Raw genomic sequence first — 23,850 nt, forward strand, 5'->3', positions numbered from 1 at the left:
CACTATATTCTTTAGATTTCCTAATAAAATTTAGCATGTATATACATACAGAAGAATCTGCAAAGTAAGACTACAAAATAAATAAAATAAAAAATTTACTAGTACACAAAATAAAGCAAATCACTACACAACAACAAGACTTAGGATGCAAAAGTGGTGATATAAGTTGAAGAGCATCATCTTGGTCATTCATAAATTTGATTGTTAAAATTCTGATTTACAATGCTATATAAAAAAAACACAGAATAAGAAAGTCACCTTTAGCACTATCAGCGTACCGCTTGCATTAAGTTGGTTAACAAAAGTACATCCAATGCTAAATATTTCAGAGCTGCAATTGCCATGTGGAATTGTTACACCTGAAACAAGTCACATATTCACATTGATTTGATGCCTCGTTACACTGCCTGGTTTACCTGTGTTCAAGCAGTGATATGTATAGCTTATAGGTGATTACTTAGTTACAGGTTCTGAAAAATATAAAATAAATAAATTCTAGAACACAAGATGAATTATTGCCATGTCAGAAGACCAATTCAGACAATTCTTTTTAAAGCATTTTGAGTGCAATCATTATTTAAGATTCACAATGATTAAAAAAGGCACAACAAAAAATATTTTGAAAGCAAACTTACTGTACTGTATAAAGAAAACAAACACATTATTGTAATGCACAACTATAATGTCATAGGGGGGGAATCCAAAAAATAGAAATTAGCACAAAGGTCAATAGAGAAAACTATTCTGTAACAGATGCCATTTATGAAAAACAATAACTGGCAAAAGAAGTAGAGAAATGAATCTACCGGATCCCTACTTCTGTCAGTTTTCATTAAAGTCATCCATTGTCTGGAGTTGCCATCATCAAATTAGCCCAAACTTTTCTGATGAACTTGTTGACATGAGAATATCTGTCTATACGTTAGTCTAAGATATGTCAGGAATGTGGGAAATATGGATTTCAAATTTCTTCTCACCTGGTTATGTAGCTGAAGACACCGAGCATTCCGCAAACTACTTTACTGTGTATATATGAACCATTGGGCAAGCATGAGGCTACATATGTAAAAATACATTTTATTACAGAATGAGCAATATAGAATCACAGCGTTATATAAAAGACAAAGTAACAAGCTGAGTGTTGGTGATGTAGTGAAAACGTGGATTGATCAGTTGCTGCGGAACGTGGTCATGTCTTTTGGCTCACTGCTTGGCACACACCAGTCGTCTGCCGTGTGGTTGGTTTTATAATGCTTCCACGCCGACTTATTATACACAGGGAGTCTCTCTATGGACTCTGTGGACAACGCCTAGACGAGGGAGAAAATAAAGTATATTAGTATGCTGTACAGTAGGTCTATATCTATTTCCGTAAACTCTCAGTAGAAAACGGTTAGAGTTCCATCAGACGGCCATATTAATACTAGAGATGGACAAGTGTGCTGATCCTGCCACTCAGCACAAGTGCCAAGAAGCAGGGACGGTAACTAATTTGACACTCATGGGCCAAGCGGCTTCCCCAGATTACCTATGGAACACAGGCCAAATTCATTAATCTTCCGACTCTCTGATAATGATCTGAGAGATCACATTATAAGGCATAGGGATTGTTCTGATATATGGGCCCCGGCCTCAGTAGTAAGATTATGGAGTGGCCAGCTTTACAAGTACCCATATTTCAGAGAAATAACAATGATATCTTTAAATAACGTACAACCAAACCACTCCAAAAATAAGGCAAGCACTGGTCCCATAGTTGTGCAAATCATTAAATAAGAGGCAGCCATTGTGTGAGCTGAACGAATACTTATGCAGGTTATCAATTCACTAAGAACATGAGCAGTAGTCTCCTCTGAAAAATGGGGAACCAATGTGCTCAACATAACTAGTGCACCCTGTGTTTTCATTGAATAAAAGGTATGAACACAAAATAGAAACAAAAAAAAAAAATACAATCACCCTCTGCACGGCTATCTCTGCCAATATATCGAGTAAAGACTGACAGTGATGTTATATAGCTGCTCTAAAATACACTCTGTATTAAAGTCAGTGGATGTCCGTTTCATATATTGCAATATATGTTAAGATGACCAACCCTTATCTAAGCCTTCCCCATCTGGCCGGTCCCTACACTCACCATCAGTATAGCACTGCATGTTATACATATCCTCTCCAGGCTCCAGTAGATACTGGACATCATCTGATTCTAGCTGCAGGGAAGGAGCTCCAAAAACAGTTTGGTACAAACTTCATATTTTGCCAAAAAAGGGGGCACATTGTGCTCACCACAACACTCAGTTTCACCCCATGAATATTGGTCATGCAGTGCCCCAGGCTGTCAGGAATAGTGATTAATCCAACAAAACAATGGTGTAGATGGAAGATGCAGTTTAATGTGCGTTTCATTCTAGAGATGTACACCTGCATGCTTTGTATCAGATAGGTGCTTTATAACATGTATTACATCTTCTGACGGCTATAGTCATCTATCATCATCTCTCTCACCAAGAACACCTCTCTCTCATCATCTCTCTGGACCAACACACATCGCTCTGGCAAAAAGGGGACAAATGACATGCTCCCACTAACAGAGACGTCATTCATCGGGTCAGTAACTTAGGGAATAATTTAGAAGTAAATGCACAGATTTTCTAGTGACAACCATAAAAATCTAATGCAAGATAAATTCATCTAAACCACATTACACTGAGATCAGGTAAAGAAAAATAACAAACAAAAATACACGTATTTGCAACCATTAATTTTTCTTTTTCTCACGTGTTTTACACTCATGTAGTTCATCAAAAAGGTAAAGCATACGTCTAACACCCATAATAGGCCATACCTTTATATATATTACTGCATCAGTTCCATGTCCCTCTAACGAATACAGCTTCAAATCCCCTTGAAAGTACTGGGCATAGAGCCGTGATATAGGCAAGCCAAAGCCGAACCCGGCCTGTGTAACAGAAAAACACTCTTCATTTATTTGCTTAACGTGCAGAGTACAGAGAAGTTGGCCATTCACTATCACTCTTAAGCTATACCTGTTGTCTTATCGATAGAGGAGGCAGCCATTTTGTGTGCTGCCAAAATATTCATGAGGATGCAGCCTATGCGTTCACTGTCTCCATGATGCCACTAGTTTCTACTGTACAGGCTGCACGCTTAGACATTTACTAACCCCGCAAAATGGCTGCCTGCAGGAGACAGGTACATTTTAAGCAACATGACACCCGAGAAACCTAGATGAAATACACTTTAAAAACAAGGTTTGTATGTCTCACCTCTCCCCACCCCAACAATTCCCTCATATAAACTACAAAGATAGAGGCGTGATGTTGTATACACAGGTTAGTCTATGCAGACTTATACATTTAAGTACATGCAGTAAATCTGAAGAGCACCAAGGCGAGATAACCTTTAAAGGCCTTTAAATGGGCCACTAATACTACAGCACTGTTGTGAAATGGTAAATTCATACACCGTGTTTTACCCCCTACATTTAGTATAAAGCTGTACTGCTAAACAAATGTAATACAACAGGGGAATACTTCAGCCAGGACGTTCCAAATTACAGAACAACTTATCTGGAAAACCCCAGCATGACGTATCCAAATACCTGGAGGTTAATGTGAAATTGTGGTTTTACCTATTGTTTCAGAGGTTTGTATCTATTCTAGTAATTCATTTATTTTTAAAGTTTTAATTTTATTCAAGGTTGAACATATCAAAACCACAATACCAAAAAAACAGAATCAAACAAACTGGTGCCGATAGCAGGAGCGAATGCAACAGGGAAAACATAAAATGCGCCTGAAAAATAAGATCAATTGTGTAAATGTCAACCAGGGCTTTTATAGTTTTTGGGGAGAAAAGGAAAGGAAAGGAGGGGGTGGAGGGTGGTGTGAAGCCCGAGGGATAAAAAAATGAAAAGTGCAGAAAGTGGTGAAAGAGTATATAAATGTACAAAGCGAATTTAAGGGTCCAAAAGGTAAGTGGAAATTATTGTGAATTGCCCAAGTCTTGCAGAATGATTCTGTAGAATTATTTACAATAGCTGTCATGGTTTCCATGCAGTAGACATACCATATCTTGGTAACAACTGGGGCAAATTAAGGAGCAGCGAGGTGTTTCCGCTCTGCCGCAGCAGAAGTGCAGTGGTGCATGAGCTTAAGTTGGGGCTTTATAGTGTCTGGGGGGCCAGAGGGAGCAGGTAATATTTAGGCAGGAGCGGAGGGTCAATCTGAAAGACTGAACGTATCAGACTCCTTAGTGTGGACCAGTAGCTACACAGTTTGGGGCATGACTACCAAATATGTAGAAAGGTTCTGCGAGAAGATCACCCCCTCCAGCATCTATCGGAAACATTAGGAATAATTTTATATAAATGGGTGGGAACATACCAGTAATATAATAATATGTATGCATTTTCCTGGATCTTTACACATAGATCTGGATACAGTGCGTTCCCAGATCTCAGACCATTCCTCTCTGTCTAAGGATTCACTGATGTCAGACTCCCGTGCAAGTGCATGGGGGTCTCCCAACAAGGGTCCGGATAGTGAAGGCTCGGCATAAAGTGTGGAGAACCTTTGTATGAAGCCTATCTCGTGCAGAATATTGTAAAAGTTGGAGCAAGGTCTGTTTGGTAGACGGGAACCTCAAGACAAGTGAAAGTTCCTAATATGCAAAAACTGAAAGAAGTGTTTGTGATAAATTCAGAAAAGACTGGAAGTCTGAAGATTGGGGAAATGTGGAAGTACGTGTTCTAATGCGGAGGAATCTGACACCACCCGTCAGCTACAGGGAAGAGAAAGAAGGATCAAGATAAAGAGAGATCAAAGCTCAGGTGCTGAAGATGGAAATAAGGGAGAAGAAATCTTGTTGGCGAATTCCCAAACAGATAGGGAAAGCACCACTATTGGATCACACTTTGCCGAGCTGGGGCGGTGGGAAGGGAGTAGCCATAAAAGGGAGGATAGTATAGGGAGTTTAATAGAGTTTGCTTCCAAAGACACCCATATTTTTGACAAGGAGGCCACTTGCCATTAAGGTGAGCTGTGCCTCTTGGTAATATGTTTTGAAAATCAGAACAGCCAGACCACCGCCTTGGGAGAGCCTTTATAGAATTTTTAGACAGAGACTTGGGCATTTTTGCCCAAATAAAAGTGGATGTAATATGTTGAATACGTTTAAAGGTTTGAGGAGTGATGGAGATGGGGAGGGCTTGGAAGAGATAAAGGAGTCTAGGAAGAAGATTCAGCTTCACGGCGTTGATGTGCACAACCCAAGAGATATATTGTGGGTTCCAGGTAATTTTTAAATGTTTGATAAGAGTGGAGGACAGTTTGCCCGATAGGTTTTGGTTAAGTATACTCCTAGATATTTCAGCTTGTGAAGGCTCCATTTGAATGGAAATTGAGATTTCAAGGCCGTTTTGATTGAGGAGATGACAAGACCAATACCTCTGTCTCTTTGAGGACACCGGCCAATGAAATTAGTAAAACTGTAACAGACAAAGAAATACCTACCAATGGCGTGGCACGAGAGGATTCCATTCTAGGCGGCGGTGCGGTGGAATACATGTAGTTAAACAGTCTTTCAATCTTCCGGAGCGGCACGCCCCCACCACGATCACTAAGCTGTAATACAACAAAAGGAAACCTGTGAACCCTGGCTTGGATAAAGACCACCTGATGATTATTTATCCTCAGCGGGAGTATAACTGGAAAGTCATCACGTCTATTTCCAGCCAAACATAGTAATGGAAGAAGCACGGTGGCGTAGTGGTTAGCACTTCTGCCTTACAGCACTAGGCTCATGAGTTCAATTCCACGGCCTTATCTGTGAGGAGTTTGTATGTTCTCCCCGTGTTTGCGTGGGTTTCCTCCCACACTCCAAAAACATACTGGTAGGCTAATTGGCTGCTAACAAATTGTCCCTAGTCTATGTGTGTGTGTTTGTATGTTAGGGAATTTAGACTGTAAGCTCCAATGGGGCAGGGACTGATGTGAGCGAGTTCTCTGTACAGCGCTGCGGAATTAGTGGCGCTATATAAATAAATGGTTATGATGATGATGAAGCACTGCTCACTGTTATAGACATAAGAATTACAGTCACATGGACCTAGACTGAAATAAACTATAAATTATCTTTTGTTCTGGTATAGAGAAGGACGATACAAATCTATCATAAATGGAAATGAAACAATACAGACAGTTCACATTTATTTTTATATTATTTTGTGTCAAACTGAAGAACCTATATAAAGCATGCAAAACAAACAATTCATTCAGACCTTTCTGATGGCCGATTTAAAAACAAACGCACACCAATCTCCTCCATGAAGTTTCCAGGATATATGATTCAACCTGAAGGGCGGCAGGTGAAGTGGGATCCCGATGTATGTATCCAAGGACCATTTGTGAAAACCTTATTTTCCCAGTTACAGGCATACACCCACATGTTCTAAGGGAGTTAAGTTTGGTAATAGATGGGTTGCGATTTCTAATATTTAAAGAGTTTTCAGCAAAACTATCTGGGAGCTGAAAAACATTTTACTAACACTCTGTCCAGATGTCTGCTGGGTAATTTACAATATCATAATGAATTCTGGACCTCCAGCTCACTCCATAAGCATAACGTCAACTGTTTTTTTTTCTAAATATTAACATTTGTGCCTATAAACTCCAGCTAGAACCACTTAATTATATACACCATACAACTAAAATCATAACAAGATTAATTAAATTCTCTGTCAAAATAGAATTTTAAAGTATGAAATCTTACAGATATTTAGTTGTTTATACCCATAAGCCTATCAATACAACTTCTAGTTGTTTTTAGGCATTCATGGAATAAATTGTATGCAAGTTATATATACTTTGAGAATAAAAGATCAGGGATATGTAGCAACACAGACTTTCTATACAAAGTGCTTATCACTCAGCATATAGGGCTTTACATAAACATAACTGGGAATGTTATAGCTGTTAAATGAAAGTGTTTCTAGGTCAGCAGTTTGATTTTTCAAAAGAACTTATACAGAACTTATCTAGGGTTCTCTGGTTATGGTATATAGATACAAAAAACAAAACCAAACCTACATCAGAGCAGTTAACTGCACTGCGAGACAGATTTGCATTAGTCTGGTATAACTACTTCAAAAGTGAAATTAGTCACCTTAACGGTTAAATCCTCACTTCCCAGGGCCACTCGCACTTTGACTGGAGGATAGACACCCGTGTCTGCGTGGAATTCCATGGTCGCACGCATTGCATTCTAGAGCAGAAATAAAAAATATTTATCTCAAAATAAAAATGACTTATTAAGCATTGCGGTTCCAACAGCAAGTTAGAGTAATGAATCAAGTGCCTAATTGAATGTTAGTAGTTACTGCAATTAAACTCTTAATAACAGAGTAACATCCAGTTTTGCTCGTCCATCAGACGTCAGGACAGATATGCAATCCTGTGCTATTCAGCAGATGGATACTCTGCTGAAATCCCATGTTTTGGGGAGTGGGGGGGCTTTGGGAAGGTGCAAGGTTTGTACACAAGAAATCTTTCTACAGACACAGCAAATTTCAGGGTCAGGAAACCTTATTGAAACTTTATAACACTGCAAGGCCCAGTTTGGTATTTATGTACTTAAGGGGTTAAGAATCACAAACCTTAAATAGTTCAAACACCATGTGGTAGAGATGGGAAGGCACGTACACCACCTGAATTGGTTGCCCTGGGTTCTTTGCTAGGATTAGAAATAAAATAAAATGGGAATTGTTATTTGTTTTACACACAATGGATAACACGGAAATTAACCTCCAGTAGATTTAATCAACCAATTTAATACCAATCTCTTGGATTAAACTACAGAGCCAAACTTGGAGCTCAGGGGATTTCCTGAAATATTATGTAGTGGTGAAGCCAACAGAAGTCTACAAGAAACAAAATGCATTTTCTTGCGAGAGGCAGCTGTTTACTTCCTAATAGATGTGTGTATAGTTCATCAGAGAACAGCACTGTCAGTGTTTTATTTGTAAAGTGTTACTTACGCTATTGCAGCGTTTGTCAATACCATGCAGACAATACACATAACTAGGACACTTACCATTGACTTCCACCAGTTCTAATTCTGGAGAGCTCATGTAATACAAGTCACACAGCTGCTTTGCATTCTCATATCCATCTAGAAGTAAATAAAACACAGTAGTCACTAACTGGACACCACAGATTTGTTTTACATAAAATAATCAAATAGGACATGGTCAATGTACAGAATAACTGTGATCCCTCAACGCAGTCTGCAGGGGAACCAATCAGTGCGATACAGAAACAGACCTGAAATGCTCTGCAAATTTATACAATATTCAAACTTAAATTAGTATCTAAGACATTGGTAAACTATTACCTTTAAGAAGCAGAGAGCGCTACTGAGAAAGGGTGATACAAAATAAGAGGTTCTCATTTCATTACATATATATCAGTTAAAACCATTATCCAGGTCATTAAAACACAATATTTATTTAGGGCTTCTGTATAACCAAGTTTTGGATTCCAGTATATAATTATCATTTATAATGCATATGGGATTAATAAAAAAATCTACTTTAGTTAATCGCACCATGTCTTTAAATTGGTTAAATCTTTATTAAAAGAGAGTGCATGTATTGGATAATATTCGTGTCATATTGTGAGAGAAGTAGCTGCTTTGTTGACATAACATTACTGTATATTAGAGAGATTATAATTGCACTTACAGTTTGATTATTAAGATTTTTATTCATCTTTTACATAATGGGCAGTCATGTTTCCTCAACCCTTCCATGAATTAACTAGGATTGATTTTAACTATCAAACGTCTGTCATCTTATAGAGGGGTCTAAACTATGTGCCATTATACAAAATGATTATGGGGTCTATTCATCAACAAGATAAAAGCCATTTCTCCACTCCTGATTTAGGGCTTTTTCCTAATTATCAACCCCCCCCCCTCCCAGGCTGGTAAGGACCATCTCCAGCAGTAGCCTTTGCCTATCTTACAAGAACCACTTCTGTCCCCCAATTGTCAATCCCTGGGGTCACTGCAGGAAACAAATGCTTTGTCAGTAATATAAAGCCTTTTTTTTTTTTTAAGAAGAAGAAGAATCTGGAACTGGTAGCCCAAGTCGGACTTCCTGTGCGTATGAGCGACCGTCCCATGCGCCTGTTGGGACACCAGAGTGGCCTGGTGAGTAAGACTCCTCTTGCTACTGCCAGCCAGTGTCATCAGGAAGCTGCCTAGGAGTGAAGATTTTTTTTATCTCAGTGACAAGGGGTCTTCTTGAATAGATCACTGAAACTGCAGCCATGGTATTCTTCTTTCATTTCAGTGAGAAAATCTGCCTGCCTGCAATGTAAACAATCCTCTGACTTGTAACGATGGATTTCACATGTAGCGATAGTGATGTCTATATACCACTACCCATGCCCAGTGTGGGCTCTATGTGCGTTTAGCCTGAGTTACGGTGGGGGGTGGGGGGGAATGTCCCTTCCTCCTCTCAGAGACTCTTGGGCTGCTGGCAAAGGGGTAATGAAATAATCACCCTTTACTAGATATTCTCTCCATGGTGCAGCAACATAATCATAATCCTTATGCCCTCCAGTTTATCCACACAAATAAAGTACCTTAACCAATACAATGGCCACACGCTGCCACCCGCCACCCCAACAGGTGTACTGCCAAGTGATATACACATGGTCAGAGATGGTTCCTACATACCCTCCCTGGTGAGACAGAACTGCACCAAGGGCCTCATGTAGACTTGTCCGCATTACTGTTCTAAGCGTACATGCGATATGCGTGCCGCTGAGTGGCCCATTTACGGGGTTATGTTGCGTAGAATGTATCTCACACTTCTACGCTCCAGGAGAGCTGCCACAGCTATGACCTAAAGGATTAGATTATTGGGGATAACAGAAGCAGTCATCTGTCACCGATAACAAGTGAGATAGTTGGCAGCAGGATGTAGAATAGATCAGTAAATATCTAGGCGGAGCGGGACCAGACACTTGGTGACGGCTCCCAAAAAACAAGATTTGAACACATTTGCAAAAGGCATGTTATCTGTATATAGAGTGCACAGTGACCGCATATAAAGAGGCTGAGTGCTCACCAGTTACTCAAATATCAATACCAGTTCTTGGTAGAAAGGCAATGCACCTACATTGTGTTTCTTTGGGTGAAAGTAGGCATTCCTTGCCTGGCCTGTTACGCTGCCTTGGTATTTTTCAATTGAAGTATGTTATAATCTTGTGTGTTTTCTGCATATGCACCATGAGACTGTACCCTACCACTGCCAAAACAATCCTGTGGATCTCCATGATGTAAAGCATACCTGTAAAGTCTGCATAGTGATACTGTAAGGCATCCCCATCTCAGAGAGAGTTAGATGGTTTATGTAACAAGTTCCTGGGGCGCAGGATTGCCACCTAAATACGACTTCCTGGCCAAGTCACACTTTTGGGTTTGGGATTAGTGTGGCAACAATATATGTATGGGTTGTGTCAGTCATATCAGGTGCTATATTAGTTCAATAGCTTCACCTTATGCTATGGACAGCCCCAATGCTCAGCAATAACTAAGTTTAGTCTCATCATATCCTGTGGAAAAAGGCCCTCTCACCTCCAGAACCTACTTGAAACTATTCAAGGTGCAAAGGGTTATAGGAACCGACCCCCCCCAACAAACACACACACACACTTTTTCTTTAATCTAAGTTGTTGATATTATGTACTTTGAGTGGTAAACTATCTGCTTAAGGTCATTCACTTTTTGTAGCACTTCTCTGAATAATAGAAAATGTAGCAAGCTTCGTACGACAAGTTGGTCACTACATAAAAGACAAAAGATACCTTGCTGTGCTCTAAATCGTGATCTGTACAATTAATCAGCATTGCTCTCTATATTCCTAAAACCCATCTGCCTATGCTGCCAAGTACGCTTAGACAAAGAGTGAGGCCGCAAGCTACTCTGTCAAAGCCCAGCGATGTTAGCAAGAGCACGTACCGGTGGGACATAGACCAAAGACTGCAGACACCATTGTCCCCCCTAAAAATGGCAGGAACGAGAGAGGTAAGAGAGGTAAGCTTATACAGTCTACCATTGATTGTACACCGCACATGGTGACCAACAGTGTAGGGGTTATATTTGTGAAAAATAGACCTTACATTTAACTATTAAAGATAAGGTCCAGAAAGGTGGACATACTTTAAAAGGATCATAGCTCATGTGGGCCTGTGTAACGATAGTTAAAGTTCATAGTTTTTGTGGGTTACATGATGGGGGAAAAAAAAAAAAAGAAAAAAAAAGGATTTAGTGTAGACAAGTGTATTTTACAGTTTATGTTTAAGATATGTACATTTGTCTTTTATTAGAACAATGATTTTATTTTTTTATTATTGTTACATTTTACTTGAAGTGTAATTTTTAACCCTATTAACACAATACAGCCATGGGTGAATATACAGGGATCAAATATGGATTTGATTTTTTATTATTAGATCACATTAAAGAGCAAGTAAAGCCACAATGACATTACTATATCTCTAAAGCCTGTATATTACAGGGGTGAATAATATAGATGAGTTTTTATACTTCACTAACTATTTCCACCATGCCCTCTGTCACCCTTCTGCCGCAGGTTGCCAAGTTAGGAGGGAGCTCCTGTAGCAGAGCGAGACGGACAACTTGGTAAACTCGTTCTACAGAGATGCACGGTGTGGATTGATAGTGGGGGGGGGGTCAGTAATATCACAGCAGCAAATGACTACTCTCTGCTTTCTCACCTGTATGTGGGAGGAGCTTCAGCTGTCTATAGGGAAGAGTGAAGTGTAATACTTTACCTTTGCACAAAGCTGATTGCAATCTCTGGTTAACACTGAGCAATGTATTTTATCTATAGCTGAAAATGTCATCATTTTGGTGTTTAGTGGTCCTATAATACATTATCTTGTTTTGTACATCTCGGAGTGCCTTGCTGAACTAGACTCTGTGGTATCACCCCCAGGAGATGGAAGTGCAGCAGTGCATGCACTTAGGATCTGCAGAAATCTGAGCTAACTAGATAAACAGGAATTCTACAATAGACGGAAAAAAATGAAGTTATATAATAATGCTAAAAAAAATTGTAATGCTAAAACCCCAGTGCACATTGGGTGGGGGAATAACCACTGCAATCTGCTTCTCCCATAAGGAATTAGTGCTGAGCAATGACTGGAAGGTCTGTGCTGGAACACTGCAGTCCGTTCTAGCCAATAAGCCTGCCAGGATGGAGCTGGGTACTGAACGTGGCAGCTAGCCGAATGGCTACAGCTCCTGTCCAATCAGGTGCACATACATATATAGTTTTCTAGGTCATGGTGCTGCGTTTATCTTTTCCCTTTGTTATTGTATATAAACTGTTGACTGTTAGTTTGTGTTACAGGTGGTTAGCTTAAATACAAATTATACTTCTGCCTATTTTAGAGCAATACCTGAATCTGCTCTTAATTTTTGACAAATGTCACTGAAAACAGGACATCACTGGCTAATAAATCACTATACATTAATACAGTTACAAATGATGCATATTTATAAATACAATTGAGGCAGCTAAAGACATTACTAGGACACAGTGAATATTTTGTAGCTTGCCGAGACATAACCGGTATCACTACCTCCTGATAGAGGAGATGTGTAAGCTCAAGTTAAACTATCCAGTGACACTATGTAAATAAAGTTATTTACCAGGTCAGTAAATTACTATTCTTATTGTTTGATGATAAGAAGGTATCAGATACAGTAATATGCATTGATGTCATCACTCTCTCTGATAAGGAGTTAAAGCAATCAGTACCTCTCACAACTTCAACCACATTGCTTGACGGGTCAATACTGCCGATGTGCTTGGGGTGAGCTGGATTTACCTTCACCTCTCCACCAAAGAGCAAAGCTGCAAAATAAAGAGAATCAAGTTATTTACCCAGAGAAAGCATCACAGGAAGATGACCCCATTTACATTTTACAACTCCATATAACAAAAAAAAAAAAAAAAAAAAAAAGAAAGGGAAATCTGTATTACCATTGACTGCTGCATGCATTAGGCGTAATTTATGACCTTTACTTATAAAATAAATAAGAAGTGCAGATGCACTGAAAGCTTATTGTTGTTGTAATGAGAGCTATACATATACACAATATCAATGTTCTTGGACAAGTCTGTATGAAAGAAGTATTATTTCATGAGTTATGAAGCGCAGGACAGCACGTTGTATATATACAAGAAATGTACATTAAACTGTATTTCTTCTTGGCAGCTCAAGGAGGACCTGGTGGTGTAAGACTTCCATCCACTCCGTCAATCCAGGCACCAGATATCAGCCGCTCTGCTGAGCCCAGAGTGAGCACTGCCTCCTGGCAGACCCAGAAAGTCAGCCAGCTCCGGCCACTGCTGCATCCTGGGCTCCGGCCACTGCTGCATCATGGGCTCCGGCCACTGCTGCATCCTGGGCTCCGGCCAAGCTCTGCTCTACCCCCTGGCTACATACTAACAAGGGACAGAACCAGTCCCCTGCTGCTGTAGATACGGCTGACCCTCGACGACAGATAAGGAGCTGGGGAGCAGGTCTACCCACCACCAGACCTGTGTTTAAGAGGCAGATGAATATTATCTTATATATAAAAACCATTGGGCTGTTTGTCTGTCCGGTTATGGATGCAGACACCCCTGGGGATGAAACCAATGCAAGATGGTCCAGGTGGATCCTGGCCAGGTTATAGGGGTGTGGGTGGGGGGAGGGCTAGGGTCTCGGTGGGACCTTCTGTTGGTGTAGGCTGGGCAGAACTTGACCCATGGAGCCTGTTCTGGGCCTTCCACTGGATGGATTTGGATGACATTTAATATAAAAACAAAAAAGGACACTGGGCAGCCCCTCATGGGTGTGTTGAAAGAGCTAATTATTTATAAAAAAAAATAAAAAAATTCACAGTTGCATCCAACTCACTAATAGCTTAATGATTTAAACCCAGGCAACGCCGGGTACCGCAGCTTGTGAATATACAATCTTCATACAGAACACTACATTCTTATAGCATATCATGCACAAGAATGAACTGTGCTCTAAAAGCTAATTATTCTAATACATGCAATCCTTGTTCTAGACCAGTGGTTCCCAACCAGTGGTACGCATACCCCCAGGGGTGCGTGCAATGTGGTTCAGGGGTACGGCAAAAATAATAAGTAATGGTGTCAGACTGGCCCCACCCTCTCCGTTATTAGGGCTGTGAACATCTGGTGACCTGGTCTAAACACAGAGAGCCGAGACACGACCTGCGGCTCTCTGCACCTGCGCTGTTAAGCTGCTGCCGCTCAGTCATGCGAGATCATGTGGGATCATGACTGAATCGCCCATGGAGGAAGAGCTGCCGACGTCCAGTCGCCCAGAGGAGCTGCACGGTGGACGCAGGAGCCAGTGTTGAACAGGTACGTAAAGCGTGCAGCCTGTCATTTCAACAGGAAAGGATGAGGGAAGAGGCAGGAGGGACAGCAGAGACAGGAGACATGAGGGAGGGCCGAGGCAGGAGGCACGAGGGACTAGACAGTCTCTCTCTGTCTGTGTGTGTGTATTAGGGAATTTAGACTGTAAGCCCCAATGGGGCAGGGACTGATGTGAGCGAATTCTCTGTACAGCGCTGCGGAATTAGTGGCGCTATATAAATAAATGGCGATGATGATGAGGGACGGCTGATCTCACTAACAATGTTTCAATCGACTTGTGATCTGTAGAACAGCTATTACAGTCTTCTCAGGTAAGACAAATATTATTATTAATAAATTAAATGTTTGTGAAATACTTGTTACGAATATTGTAAAATACATACTATGGTTTGTACTTTAGTCTAGTAATTTTCCTTTTCCAACTTATTACCTCATTTACACCACTGTACATTAACATAGGCAGTGAAGAAAGTGTCAGTATTTAAAATCAGCTATTTTAAAAACACAGGGTACAATATATAGAAATGGGTTCAAAAGGGGTACACAAATCGAAAAAGGTTGGGAACCACTGTTCTAGGCTACACATGTCCAAGCATTGCTGTGTTTTGTGAATAGATTACAATAAAAAAAAACAAAAAACAAAAACAAAAAACACACCACCCCAAAGTTACGCGAGTTAACATAGTGAGCACATACCATCAAAATTCTTGGATAAATTTTATAGCATGATCTGTGTGATCTACAACTAGGAGTCTTAGGGGTAAATGTATCAAGCTGCGAGTTTCTGGCGGGTTTGAAAACTGGAGATGTTGCTTATAGCAACCAGATTCGTTTTGTAGAATATACTACATAAATAACTGGAATCTGGTATAAGCAACATCTCCACTTTTCAAACAAACAGCTTGATACATTTACCCCTAGGCTGGGTACACATTACAGAAAGTTTCTCTAGATACGATAACATAAACGGTTGAAAGTCCCAATCAACTTGCCGGTTCATGAGTCACACTATACACGTTTTACCTTCAGATCTGTGGTCTTCATCTGTCATAACCATCGGCTGAAAAGAATGCGATTCTGTAAACTCTATGGAGATCTGGTCGTGAGTGCATGCACATTGCAGAATTGGAATTACATTATTCCATTGTTGAAAAAGATTTTTAGTCCGTTTATAAAATCAGATACGATGAGCTTTGGAACACTAATGCGATATTGGGCCAAATGGTCGTTTACAGGTTTTTGCCCCGATAATCGCAATTAGGCCATTCACATGAGTGTGTACCCAGCCTTAATCCTTACAAAAGTTGATTTGACCATGCTTTCTTAGAAAAATAGACAATAGCTATCCTGACACAGGCTAAAATTATTTTTTAATAAGGGTTAATTTAGTATTTAAAAAAAAAAAAAAAGAAAAAGCGCCCACTTTTTACTCATTAACATAAAGAAAAAGAGAAGTAGCAGATAACGGCAATAAATCATTATACAACACTAACAAATGACAATTTTACAGACGCATCATAGCAACATTTTCAGTCTTCCAAGTATATAGGATACACCCCTCCCCCTTGTACGAAGTAATGGTGTTTACAGGAACAAGACATAGTAAAACTTGGAAATTGTCTTGGCTGTGCATGATCCAAATCACCCACACACTGAAATGTACTCATATGTAAGGTGTGTCCTGCAAATATTTGCCACACCTCAATGAATCACAAAATGGATATAGGAAAAAATATTTCTGCAATGTGCTTCCTTCGGAAAACATTTCAGGATTAAGGCATAAAGGGGCATATTCAATTGTTGGCGTTACTGCATAAAGTAACGCGGCGCCCGCACTATAGTGCGTGTAGATACCGTTATTACGGTACATATCACGCTGGATTCCGCTAAGTATTACCGTAATACTTTTTCCGCTGCGGAAACCACCAACAATTGAGTATGCCCCAAAGATTAAACAACTCAAATTTGGTATATAGAATACAGAAAAGAAAAGCAGTGTGTAGGAGGGGCACTCCTTAGGTCGCAACATAAATAAAACATATCATTTTATTAGATATGCATTAAAATTGTCTGGTAGGACAAGAGCGAAATAATTAAAATGTAAAACACACAAGGACGAAAGTGTTTAAGTGAGTTAAAATGCAATATAGATTGCAATGCCTCTGCTACTATTACATAATGCACCTTGTTAAGTGCAAACAATAGCCAGCTGTGATGAAACACAGGAGATGCCAATATAATGCAAAATAGGTTAAGTGTATCTGAGAGTATGGCTTTTAGTATCTAGCCATATAATCTAGAAATAGTGGCATCGCCAAGCAGTAGTATGTTAAAGATCTCTCTGTGGAAATAAACAGAGAGAGCTACGTTAGCAAATACCCATAAGACACGAGTCTAATCTACCCACAGTTGCCCTGCTGAGGTTGGAGTTAAAAATGAGAATGAGAGTGCCGTAGTTGGTCAAAATCTCTCATAGATAATCCCGTGGATAAAGGGAGCTCCCACCGATCAGCAACAATACAGCATAAAATGTGGATGAACGGGTATGGATTAGCTCCCTGTGATCGCGGGTATATGCGAGATGCCCTGCCTGAATCTGAAGCTGGGGAGCGATCAAAGGGAGATTGCTGCTGGCTAGAGAGATAGAAGTAGCAGGGCAAAACGTGCTGTGGGGTGCCGACCCCTGCTCTAGATCATACCCCGTCATTTTCGGATCCTCCCTCCCCCTTCCCCGCCCTCTCTAGCTGTGCATTGAGCGTACTGAGTTGCTGTGTTTACTGTACTGTGCTGTCTCCCATTGTATTGTGATTTTGTTTGTCTCTGTACGGCGCTGCGGATGCCTTGTAGCGCCTTATAAATAAATATTAATAATAATAATAATAATACTTCTCTTCCAACATCATTATTTATAGCTATCGTATTTTGTTTTGAAGACTCCTAGCATTTGTTACACAAGAAACTCTACCCCACCCCCCCATACGTCCCTTAACTAAGCCCTGTTTACACTATATCGCACCCAGCTTCTATCCCCCCAATTTATAATATTCTCCCCCAGTACAGGTTCCCCCTCCCTATTGAGTCTGGACCTACTGTAGAACCTGTAGCTGGCAAAGAGTTTCATTAATGTATTTGGAAGCACATCTTTAAAATGTCCCATTATGTAACCCCTGTTCACAGCAGTTATGGGGCTAGATTTACTAAGCTGCGGGTTTGAAAAAGTGGGGATGTTGCCTATAGCAACCAATCAGATTCTAGCTGTTATTTTGTAGAAGATACTAAATAAATGAAAGCTAGAATCTGATTGGTTGCTATAGGCAATATCCCCACTTTTTCAAACCCGCAGCTTAGTAAATCTAGCCCATGGAGTTCAGCAACCTAAAGTTTATGTAGTCAGGTTTACACAAACTGTCTGAAATAAACAAAACACAGGATTCATGTACGGAATGACATTACGTGAAAACGCTCAGAGGTAACCCCAGTGTACAATCTGTACAGCCAGTGGCTGGACCCCAGACTTACTGTGCTGATTAAGCAGCATTCTAATTGATATGCGGCTCATGTAGAAGCGATCCAAGAAATACTGCACATTCTGAGATGTTACTGGATCAACGCCAAAGCTGTCTTTATACTCAACGACACCCTGAGCCATGGTGGGGATGACATCATTGTGCCGATTTCTGATGGTGATCACCGTATCTGCAAAACTAAGTAAAAACAGTGTTGCAGCCTTTAGCACCTATCGTGTATATTTGTGTGCAGTTGCGTTTTATGCCACTATATGAAGTGGCAAAGAAACACCCAAAACCATGATCACATGTAAAATACTGGGAAACCAGACTTACACTATTGATTTTTCTCTTTCATAATGAATGTTTATATCTTGATTTTAATATTAAAAAAAAAATGAAAATGTATAGTGTTGATATATCGTCAGTCATGTCTAATGCACTTTGCCCTCGTTTTTTTTTTTGTTATTTAGTTGTCCTTAGGTCCCTATATTCCAAAGCCAAAAAGATCAGCCAGATACCGGCTTTCAATACATCTGCAAGAAAAGTCACTATCAATTTCTTGTAGACAACACTGGCCAGTTTCTTTTTCCTCTATAACTTGCTTTTAATTGTTACACTAATATAACTACAAACAGACTAGAATCTTAAACATGGTAATAGATGGAAATGTACAATTGATTAATTTGCGAGACGCGTCCGTGTACAATAAGACACACTCACTGTCTGACTGTTCCTGGGTCCTCCGCATCGGTGTCTTTAAAATCAACTATTTCCTGGAAGCTCTGAACATACCTGTAATGAAATAAGAGCACGTAGGCTTGTAGACAGGGCTGAACAAATCCTGGTAGCCAGGTCAGCTAAGAAATGTCCCCTTTGTGTGCTACCTTCCTCCTCAACACACTCTGTGCAGCAGGCAGCTCTGCAGCCCATAACCCAGGAACTTGGGAGTCATGGAGCTCACATGCAAGGATTAACATGCTGTGCGCACATTGGAAACCAGTAAGCAGTTTTTACTGGTAGCTTTGATCTGCACTAAGAAACAGCATAGTGTGTTAACACCCTGCATGTGAGCTGTGATTGTCAGTAAGAAGAAAAACAACCAAAAAAACCAGGGAATGTAAGAGAGGGGACAATGCCACGGAGTTACAGCAACTGCAATTATTTAATACCAGTTGTCATAAGTTGTAAGGTACATCACTTGTTGGCCACATGTCTGCTAATCAGCACTGGAGCTGTACAGTATCTCACACAGCACGCATGTGACTTATCCCATCAGTTAGTGGCGTTCTAAAGGCACTATCATCCAATAACCTTTTTCCCACTGAACGAAACAAAAGGTTGTCCCATTACTGATTTCACTACGGCACTTTATCTTTACAGTCCAACAGTTCATCCTCCTGCCAACCTGCTCTTCTCCCCACCCTTTTTGTTGCATATTGTTAATGGTAATTTATGTAATGTTAATAACATTTTGCATTTGACCCCACTTCTGTGTATTTTCATTACTGTGGCTGAACGAAAAGTGTTCTGGAATTTCTAGATATAAGATGATTGTAGAGTCAGGCAATAGCAGCGAGAAGCAATGGAATACACAAGGGAAGAACGGGGTCTCGAATATGGATAGGGCAAAGAGAATGGGGCAGCAGAGAGCATTGTGGAAGAAATGGGACAGTTTAGACCATGGAAGAGTAGACTGCTGGGCATTTTATGGGTGGAGAAAGAGGGCTGGTAATTACATGGTGAAGATTGTTTAGATCCAAAATTGGTCAGTACAGGACATCCTCTTGCATGGAGTAAGAATTTCCTTGGGCCATAACCCCATGAGCATATTAGTTGGTAGTACTACATAGGATTACAAAGGGTACACACACTAAATGGTTTACCGACCCATATGATGTATCCTGGCTTATATGTTAAGAACCCTTGCATTTAATTAAACAGCTTGCAGACTCATTGTATTGTAGAACACTTACCAGCTCTGCACCAGTTTAATGGAAGGCATCTTTAGGAGGTTGTCCGGAAGCAAATTAATTTCTTTCATTATATTCGCTAATCGCACAGGGAGTTCTTGCCGTAGAAATTTAAATGATGTCTTTTCACAAGCATTTACAGATCCTGGGAAAGAAAAAAAACATAACACATAATAACTATTATGGTCGTTAGATATATTTCATAGGATGGGAGGCACAGGAACCACACAAACTTTCTTTTTCTGGATTATAAAATATGATGTTGAAAGGGTTTGTACATCTCGAGACATTCCTGTCTTCGCCAAATATGTCAGTATACTCCCCAGTGTAAAATATCAGAGGGAACCCCCCTCCTTTCCCCCTCTGGAACCTTTTTGGTTGCCTTACACCAGCTGCATCTAAGTGCCAACAGATAGAGGAGGAGGGGGTAGAGGTGGAGGTGGTAGAGTGCCAACTGTCTGAAGGACTTTCTCCTGTCCTAGGCATTCAGTCAGTCCTAAGCTGTTGAATCTCTCACCCAGCACTGAAAAACAGTTTCTGTCTCACCAGGCGGAGGCACCCTCACCAATGTACTAGTCTTGGGAGGTATTGCCCAAGAGGGACAATCTAATGATCGAACGCCTTTGCGGCTTGTTATAAATGCATACATCTTGTATCATTCTTTTGATACGTGTACAACCAAGGAATAATCCATAGCACAGAAAAGACTCACAAGCAACAGCTACATACACAATAATAAAACACTTCTTCATATAAAGACAGCAGCACTGGGGAAAAACAACTATAAGAAGTGGATCTGAAATAGCATCACACAAGGTCCCAAAGCAGCCACAACAAGGTCAACTTGTTTTCCCAATTAAGAACTCATTGCTCAGATGAGTCATGGTTTCTTCAGTAGATGGGATAAAAGCTGGATCACAAACCTAACCTTGTGCCACTAAAATGCTTTACTGAACTATAAAGCCTAAAAAAAAAATCAATTTCAATTTAAAAATAGAATGCAGTTGTCTGAAAAGGTTTAAATTACATTGACTGGTGAACTTCATGTAAGAATGCCAAAACTCTAGTTTAAAAGAGATATTCATCCATTCTAAATATTCAATGGTAACCACCCTTCTTCCTTCAAGTAGTGGAATAATAGGGGGGAACCCTCATAGGAACCTCTAAAGAATTAATGTCCTGCCACAGCTGCAATTTTAAATTCTGGCGATTGGATGCCTACAGCAGCCAATCAGATACAATAAAATAAATAGCACTGGCAGCAGGTGTATCTGATATATAGGAGGCAAGTATCTCTACAGTGACAGAGATCCTGTATAACAGACCCATCATTCTGTTGTGTGCATAGGAAAGCTAAACTTTCTCAACTGAACCATTATGTACTCCATTTTTATTTTTTTTTCAAATATGCCTGTTTGTATACCAAAGCAATAGGTTCAGTCTGCCTTCCAGCATCATTAATTTATAAAATCATCATCATCACCATTTATTTATATAGCGCCACTGATTCCGCACCGCTGCCCCATTGACATTCACATCAGTCCCTGTCCCATTGGAGCTTACAGTCTAAATTCCCTACTCACATACACAGAGAGAGCGACTAGGGTCAATTTTGATAGCAGCCAATTAACCTACCAGTATGTTTTTGGAGTGTGGGAGGAAACCAGAGCACCCGGAGGAAACCCATACAAACTCCACACAGATAAGGCCATGGTTGGGAATTGAACTCATGACCACAGCACTGTGAGGCAGAAGTGCTAACCACTTAGCCACAGAAAATGCTGATCTATAACAGTTTGAAAGGCATAACAAACATCTAATGTAACTACACAAAATGTGAAAGCTCTCACGCTACAGAAACAAGCAAGGCCAACTATCCTTAAACATGTTATTTCAAGAAAGTGTAATTAAAATATGTATAAACATTTAATTACATTGCTTCCCCATCTCGCTAGCATTTTTAACAGTGACTTCTCATAGCCTTCCTGTATCACAATTATAAAACAGCTGTCACATAATCTTCTGATTGTGGTGCAGTCCCATGTACACGAAACAGCGCTCCTGCATCTTCCAAGCTTGATCGGTGTTTACTTCCATTATATATTACAACCAACAGCCCAGGAGGATTTTAACCATTAACCCTTATTTGTTGTTTTTTACTAATCACCATGCAAAATATTTACAAATGTATTTGTAGCTTATAAACTCTGGGCATCCAACAATATCAGTTAAACACTTTATTTATTTTTTTAAAACCAATACATGTTACATTTTGAAAAAAAGAGTTAGCTTTATGCCTGTTGCCTTGGTGATTGCACCAGCTCCTAATGAATGTCTTCAGTTCACAAACTAGCAGGCAACCCTGTGTGTAGATGAGGAGTACACTGTAGTGGCACAGGTATAGAAAACAATATATATTGTTTTTACTTCCTAGTGTTGTGCCTTATTTACTAAATACAAAATATATCAGCAACCCATACAGCAGCTGTGATGTAGAGCTAGATACAAAGAGATGTTTAGCTATTTGCCCTTCACATAAGATCAAGGTAATGCATTGCTGGCTATTTATACTGCAATGACCTATACTGGTGGTGCCAGGATAACTCTGCTCCCCCAGCACCTGTGCAATTAATGGAACATTGCCCCCCACTCACCGAAATCCAGGAACTGCTTCATGGAGAGGGGGGACGGCGAGAACTTAGAGTAATAGTCCACCAGCCCCGGGATGATGCTGCTGCTGGACGCATTTCTCATGAGGGCCCTGAGGAGCCGCATCCTGTGGCAGGTGGGGGCCCCGTGGGGCCAGTCACACTCCGCCCTTACTGCCACATCAATGTAACCAGCCTCTCTCCACAGGCCCCGCACACCGAGTGCCCTCTCCGGTGCGAGGATGGAGCTAGGACAACTGCTACGCGTTCCTCTGCCCCAGCCAATCACAGCGAGGGACCGAATACACAGCTACTGCCATGTTCCTCCTCCCGGCCAATCACAGAGAGGAACCGAATACACAGCTGCCGCCATGTTCCTCCTCCCGGCCAATCACAGAGAGGGACCGAATACACAGCTGCTGCCATGTTCCTCCTCCCGACCAATCGCAGCTGTCAAAAGTAGGCACAAGGGGAGGAATGTTACCAATCACAGAGGGCGCCGTGCTCCAGCTATCGACCAATCCCAGCGGCCAGAGGGAAGCACGGGGCAAGACCTGGCCAATCAACAATCAGCGTCGTGGTTTTGTTGTCATCCGTGCCAACACTGAAGGGTAACATTGTGGTATTGAATACATAGCTGGTTCATGTCAACAACTGAGAGCATCTGCTGTGCTGCCAGGGAGCGGAGTGCGAACTGCGTCAGTTTAGTCGTAAAAGGACATATAACTATATTTAGTGGGGCAAAAACTTCTGTGGCTTATTAAACATAGTCAGTAAAACACGGCATAATCTGCTGGTGCTATAAGAAGTAACATTTAATAACTCCTGATATAGGTTGGTGCAGTGGACTGGAACTGCCCTCTGCTGGGGAACAGTGACTACAATTACTTCAGTTACATTTGAAGTTTTACTGTTCAGACAAGGGAGCATAATACAATCTAAGAATACAATTGCAGAATGACAGAAATATTGGTTTTCACAAAGTTGCTGTTTCAGTGTTTTTAGACCTTTTTGTCAGATGTTGCTATGGTATACTGATGTAATATTATAAGCATTTCATAAGTGTCAAAGGTTTTTTTTGACAATTACATTAAGTTTATGCAAAGAGTCAATATTTGCCGTGTTGATCCTACTTTTTGAAGACCTCTGCAATTCGCCCTAGCATGCTGTCATTCAACTTCTGGGCCACATACTGACTGATGGCC

At 40.6% G+C, this 23,850-nt stretch overlaps 1 protein-coding gene across 1 annotated transcript; it reads right to left on the minus strand.

The window, feature by feature from the left end:
* Positions 1-1,063: 1,063 nt before the first annotated feature.
* PDK1 (pyruvate dehydrogenase kinase 1) lies at positions 1,064-22,937 on the minus strand. Its single transcript, XM_075180629.1, has 11 exons — positions 22,652-22,937; positions 20,001-20,142; positions 18,748-18,819; positions 18,038-18,222; positions 12,878-12,973; positions 8,113-8,190; positions 7,676-7,752; positions 7,186-7,284; positions 5,535-5,645; positions 2,846-2,959; positions 1,064-1,310 (listed from the first exon to the last, which is right to left on the minus strand). The coding sequence occupies exons 1-11, from the start codon at positions 22,770-22,772 to the stop codon at positions 1,170-1,172; spliced, it is 1,236 nt and encodes a 411-aa protein (XP_075036730.1). The 5' UTR covers positions 22,773-22,937; the 3' UTR covers positions 1,064-1,169.
* Between the last annotated feature and the right edge of the window lie 913 nt (positions 22,938-23,850).

Source organism: Mixophyes fleayi, chromosome 7 (genome assembly GCF_038048845.1).
Source record: "Mixophyes fleayi isolate aMixFle1 chromosome 7, aMixFle1.hap1, whole genome shotgun sequence".
Lineage (NCBI taxonomy): Eukaryota > Metazoa > Chordata > Amphibia > Anura > Limnodynastidae > Mixophyes > Mixophyes fleayi.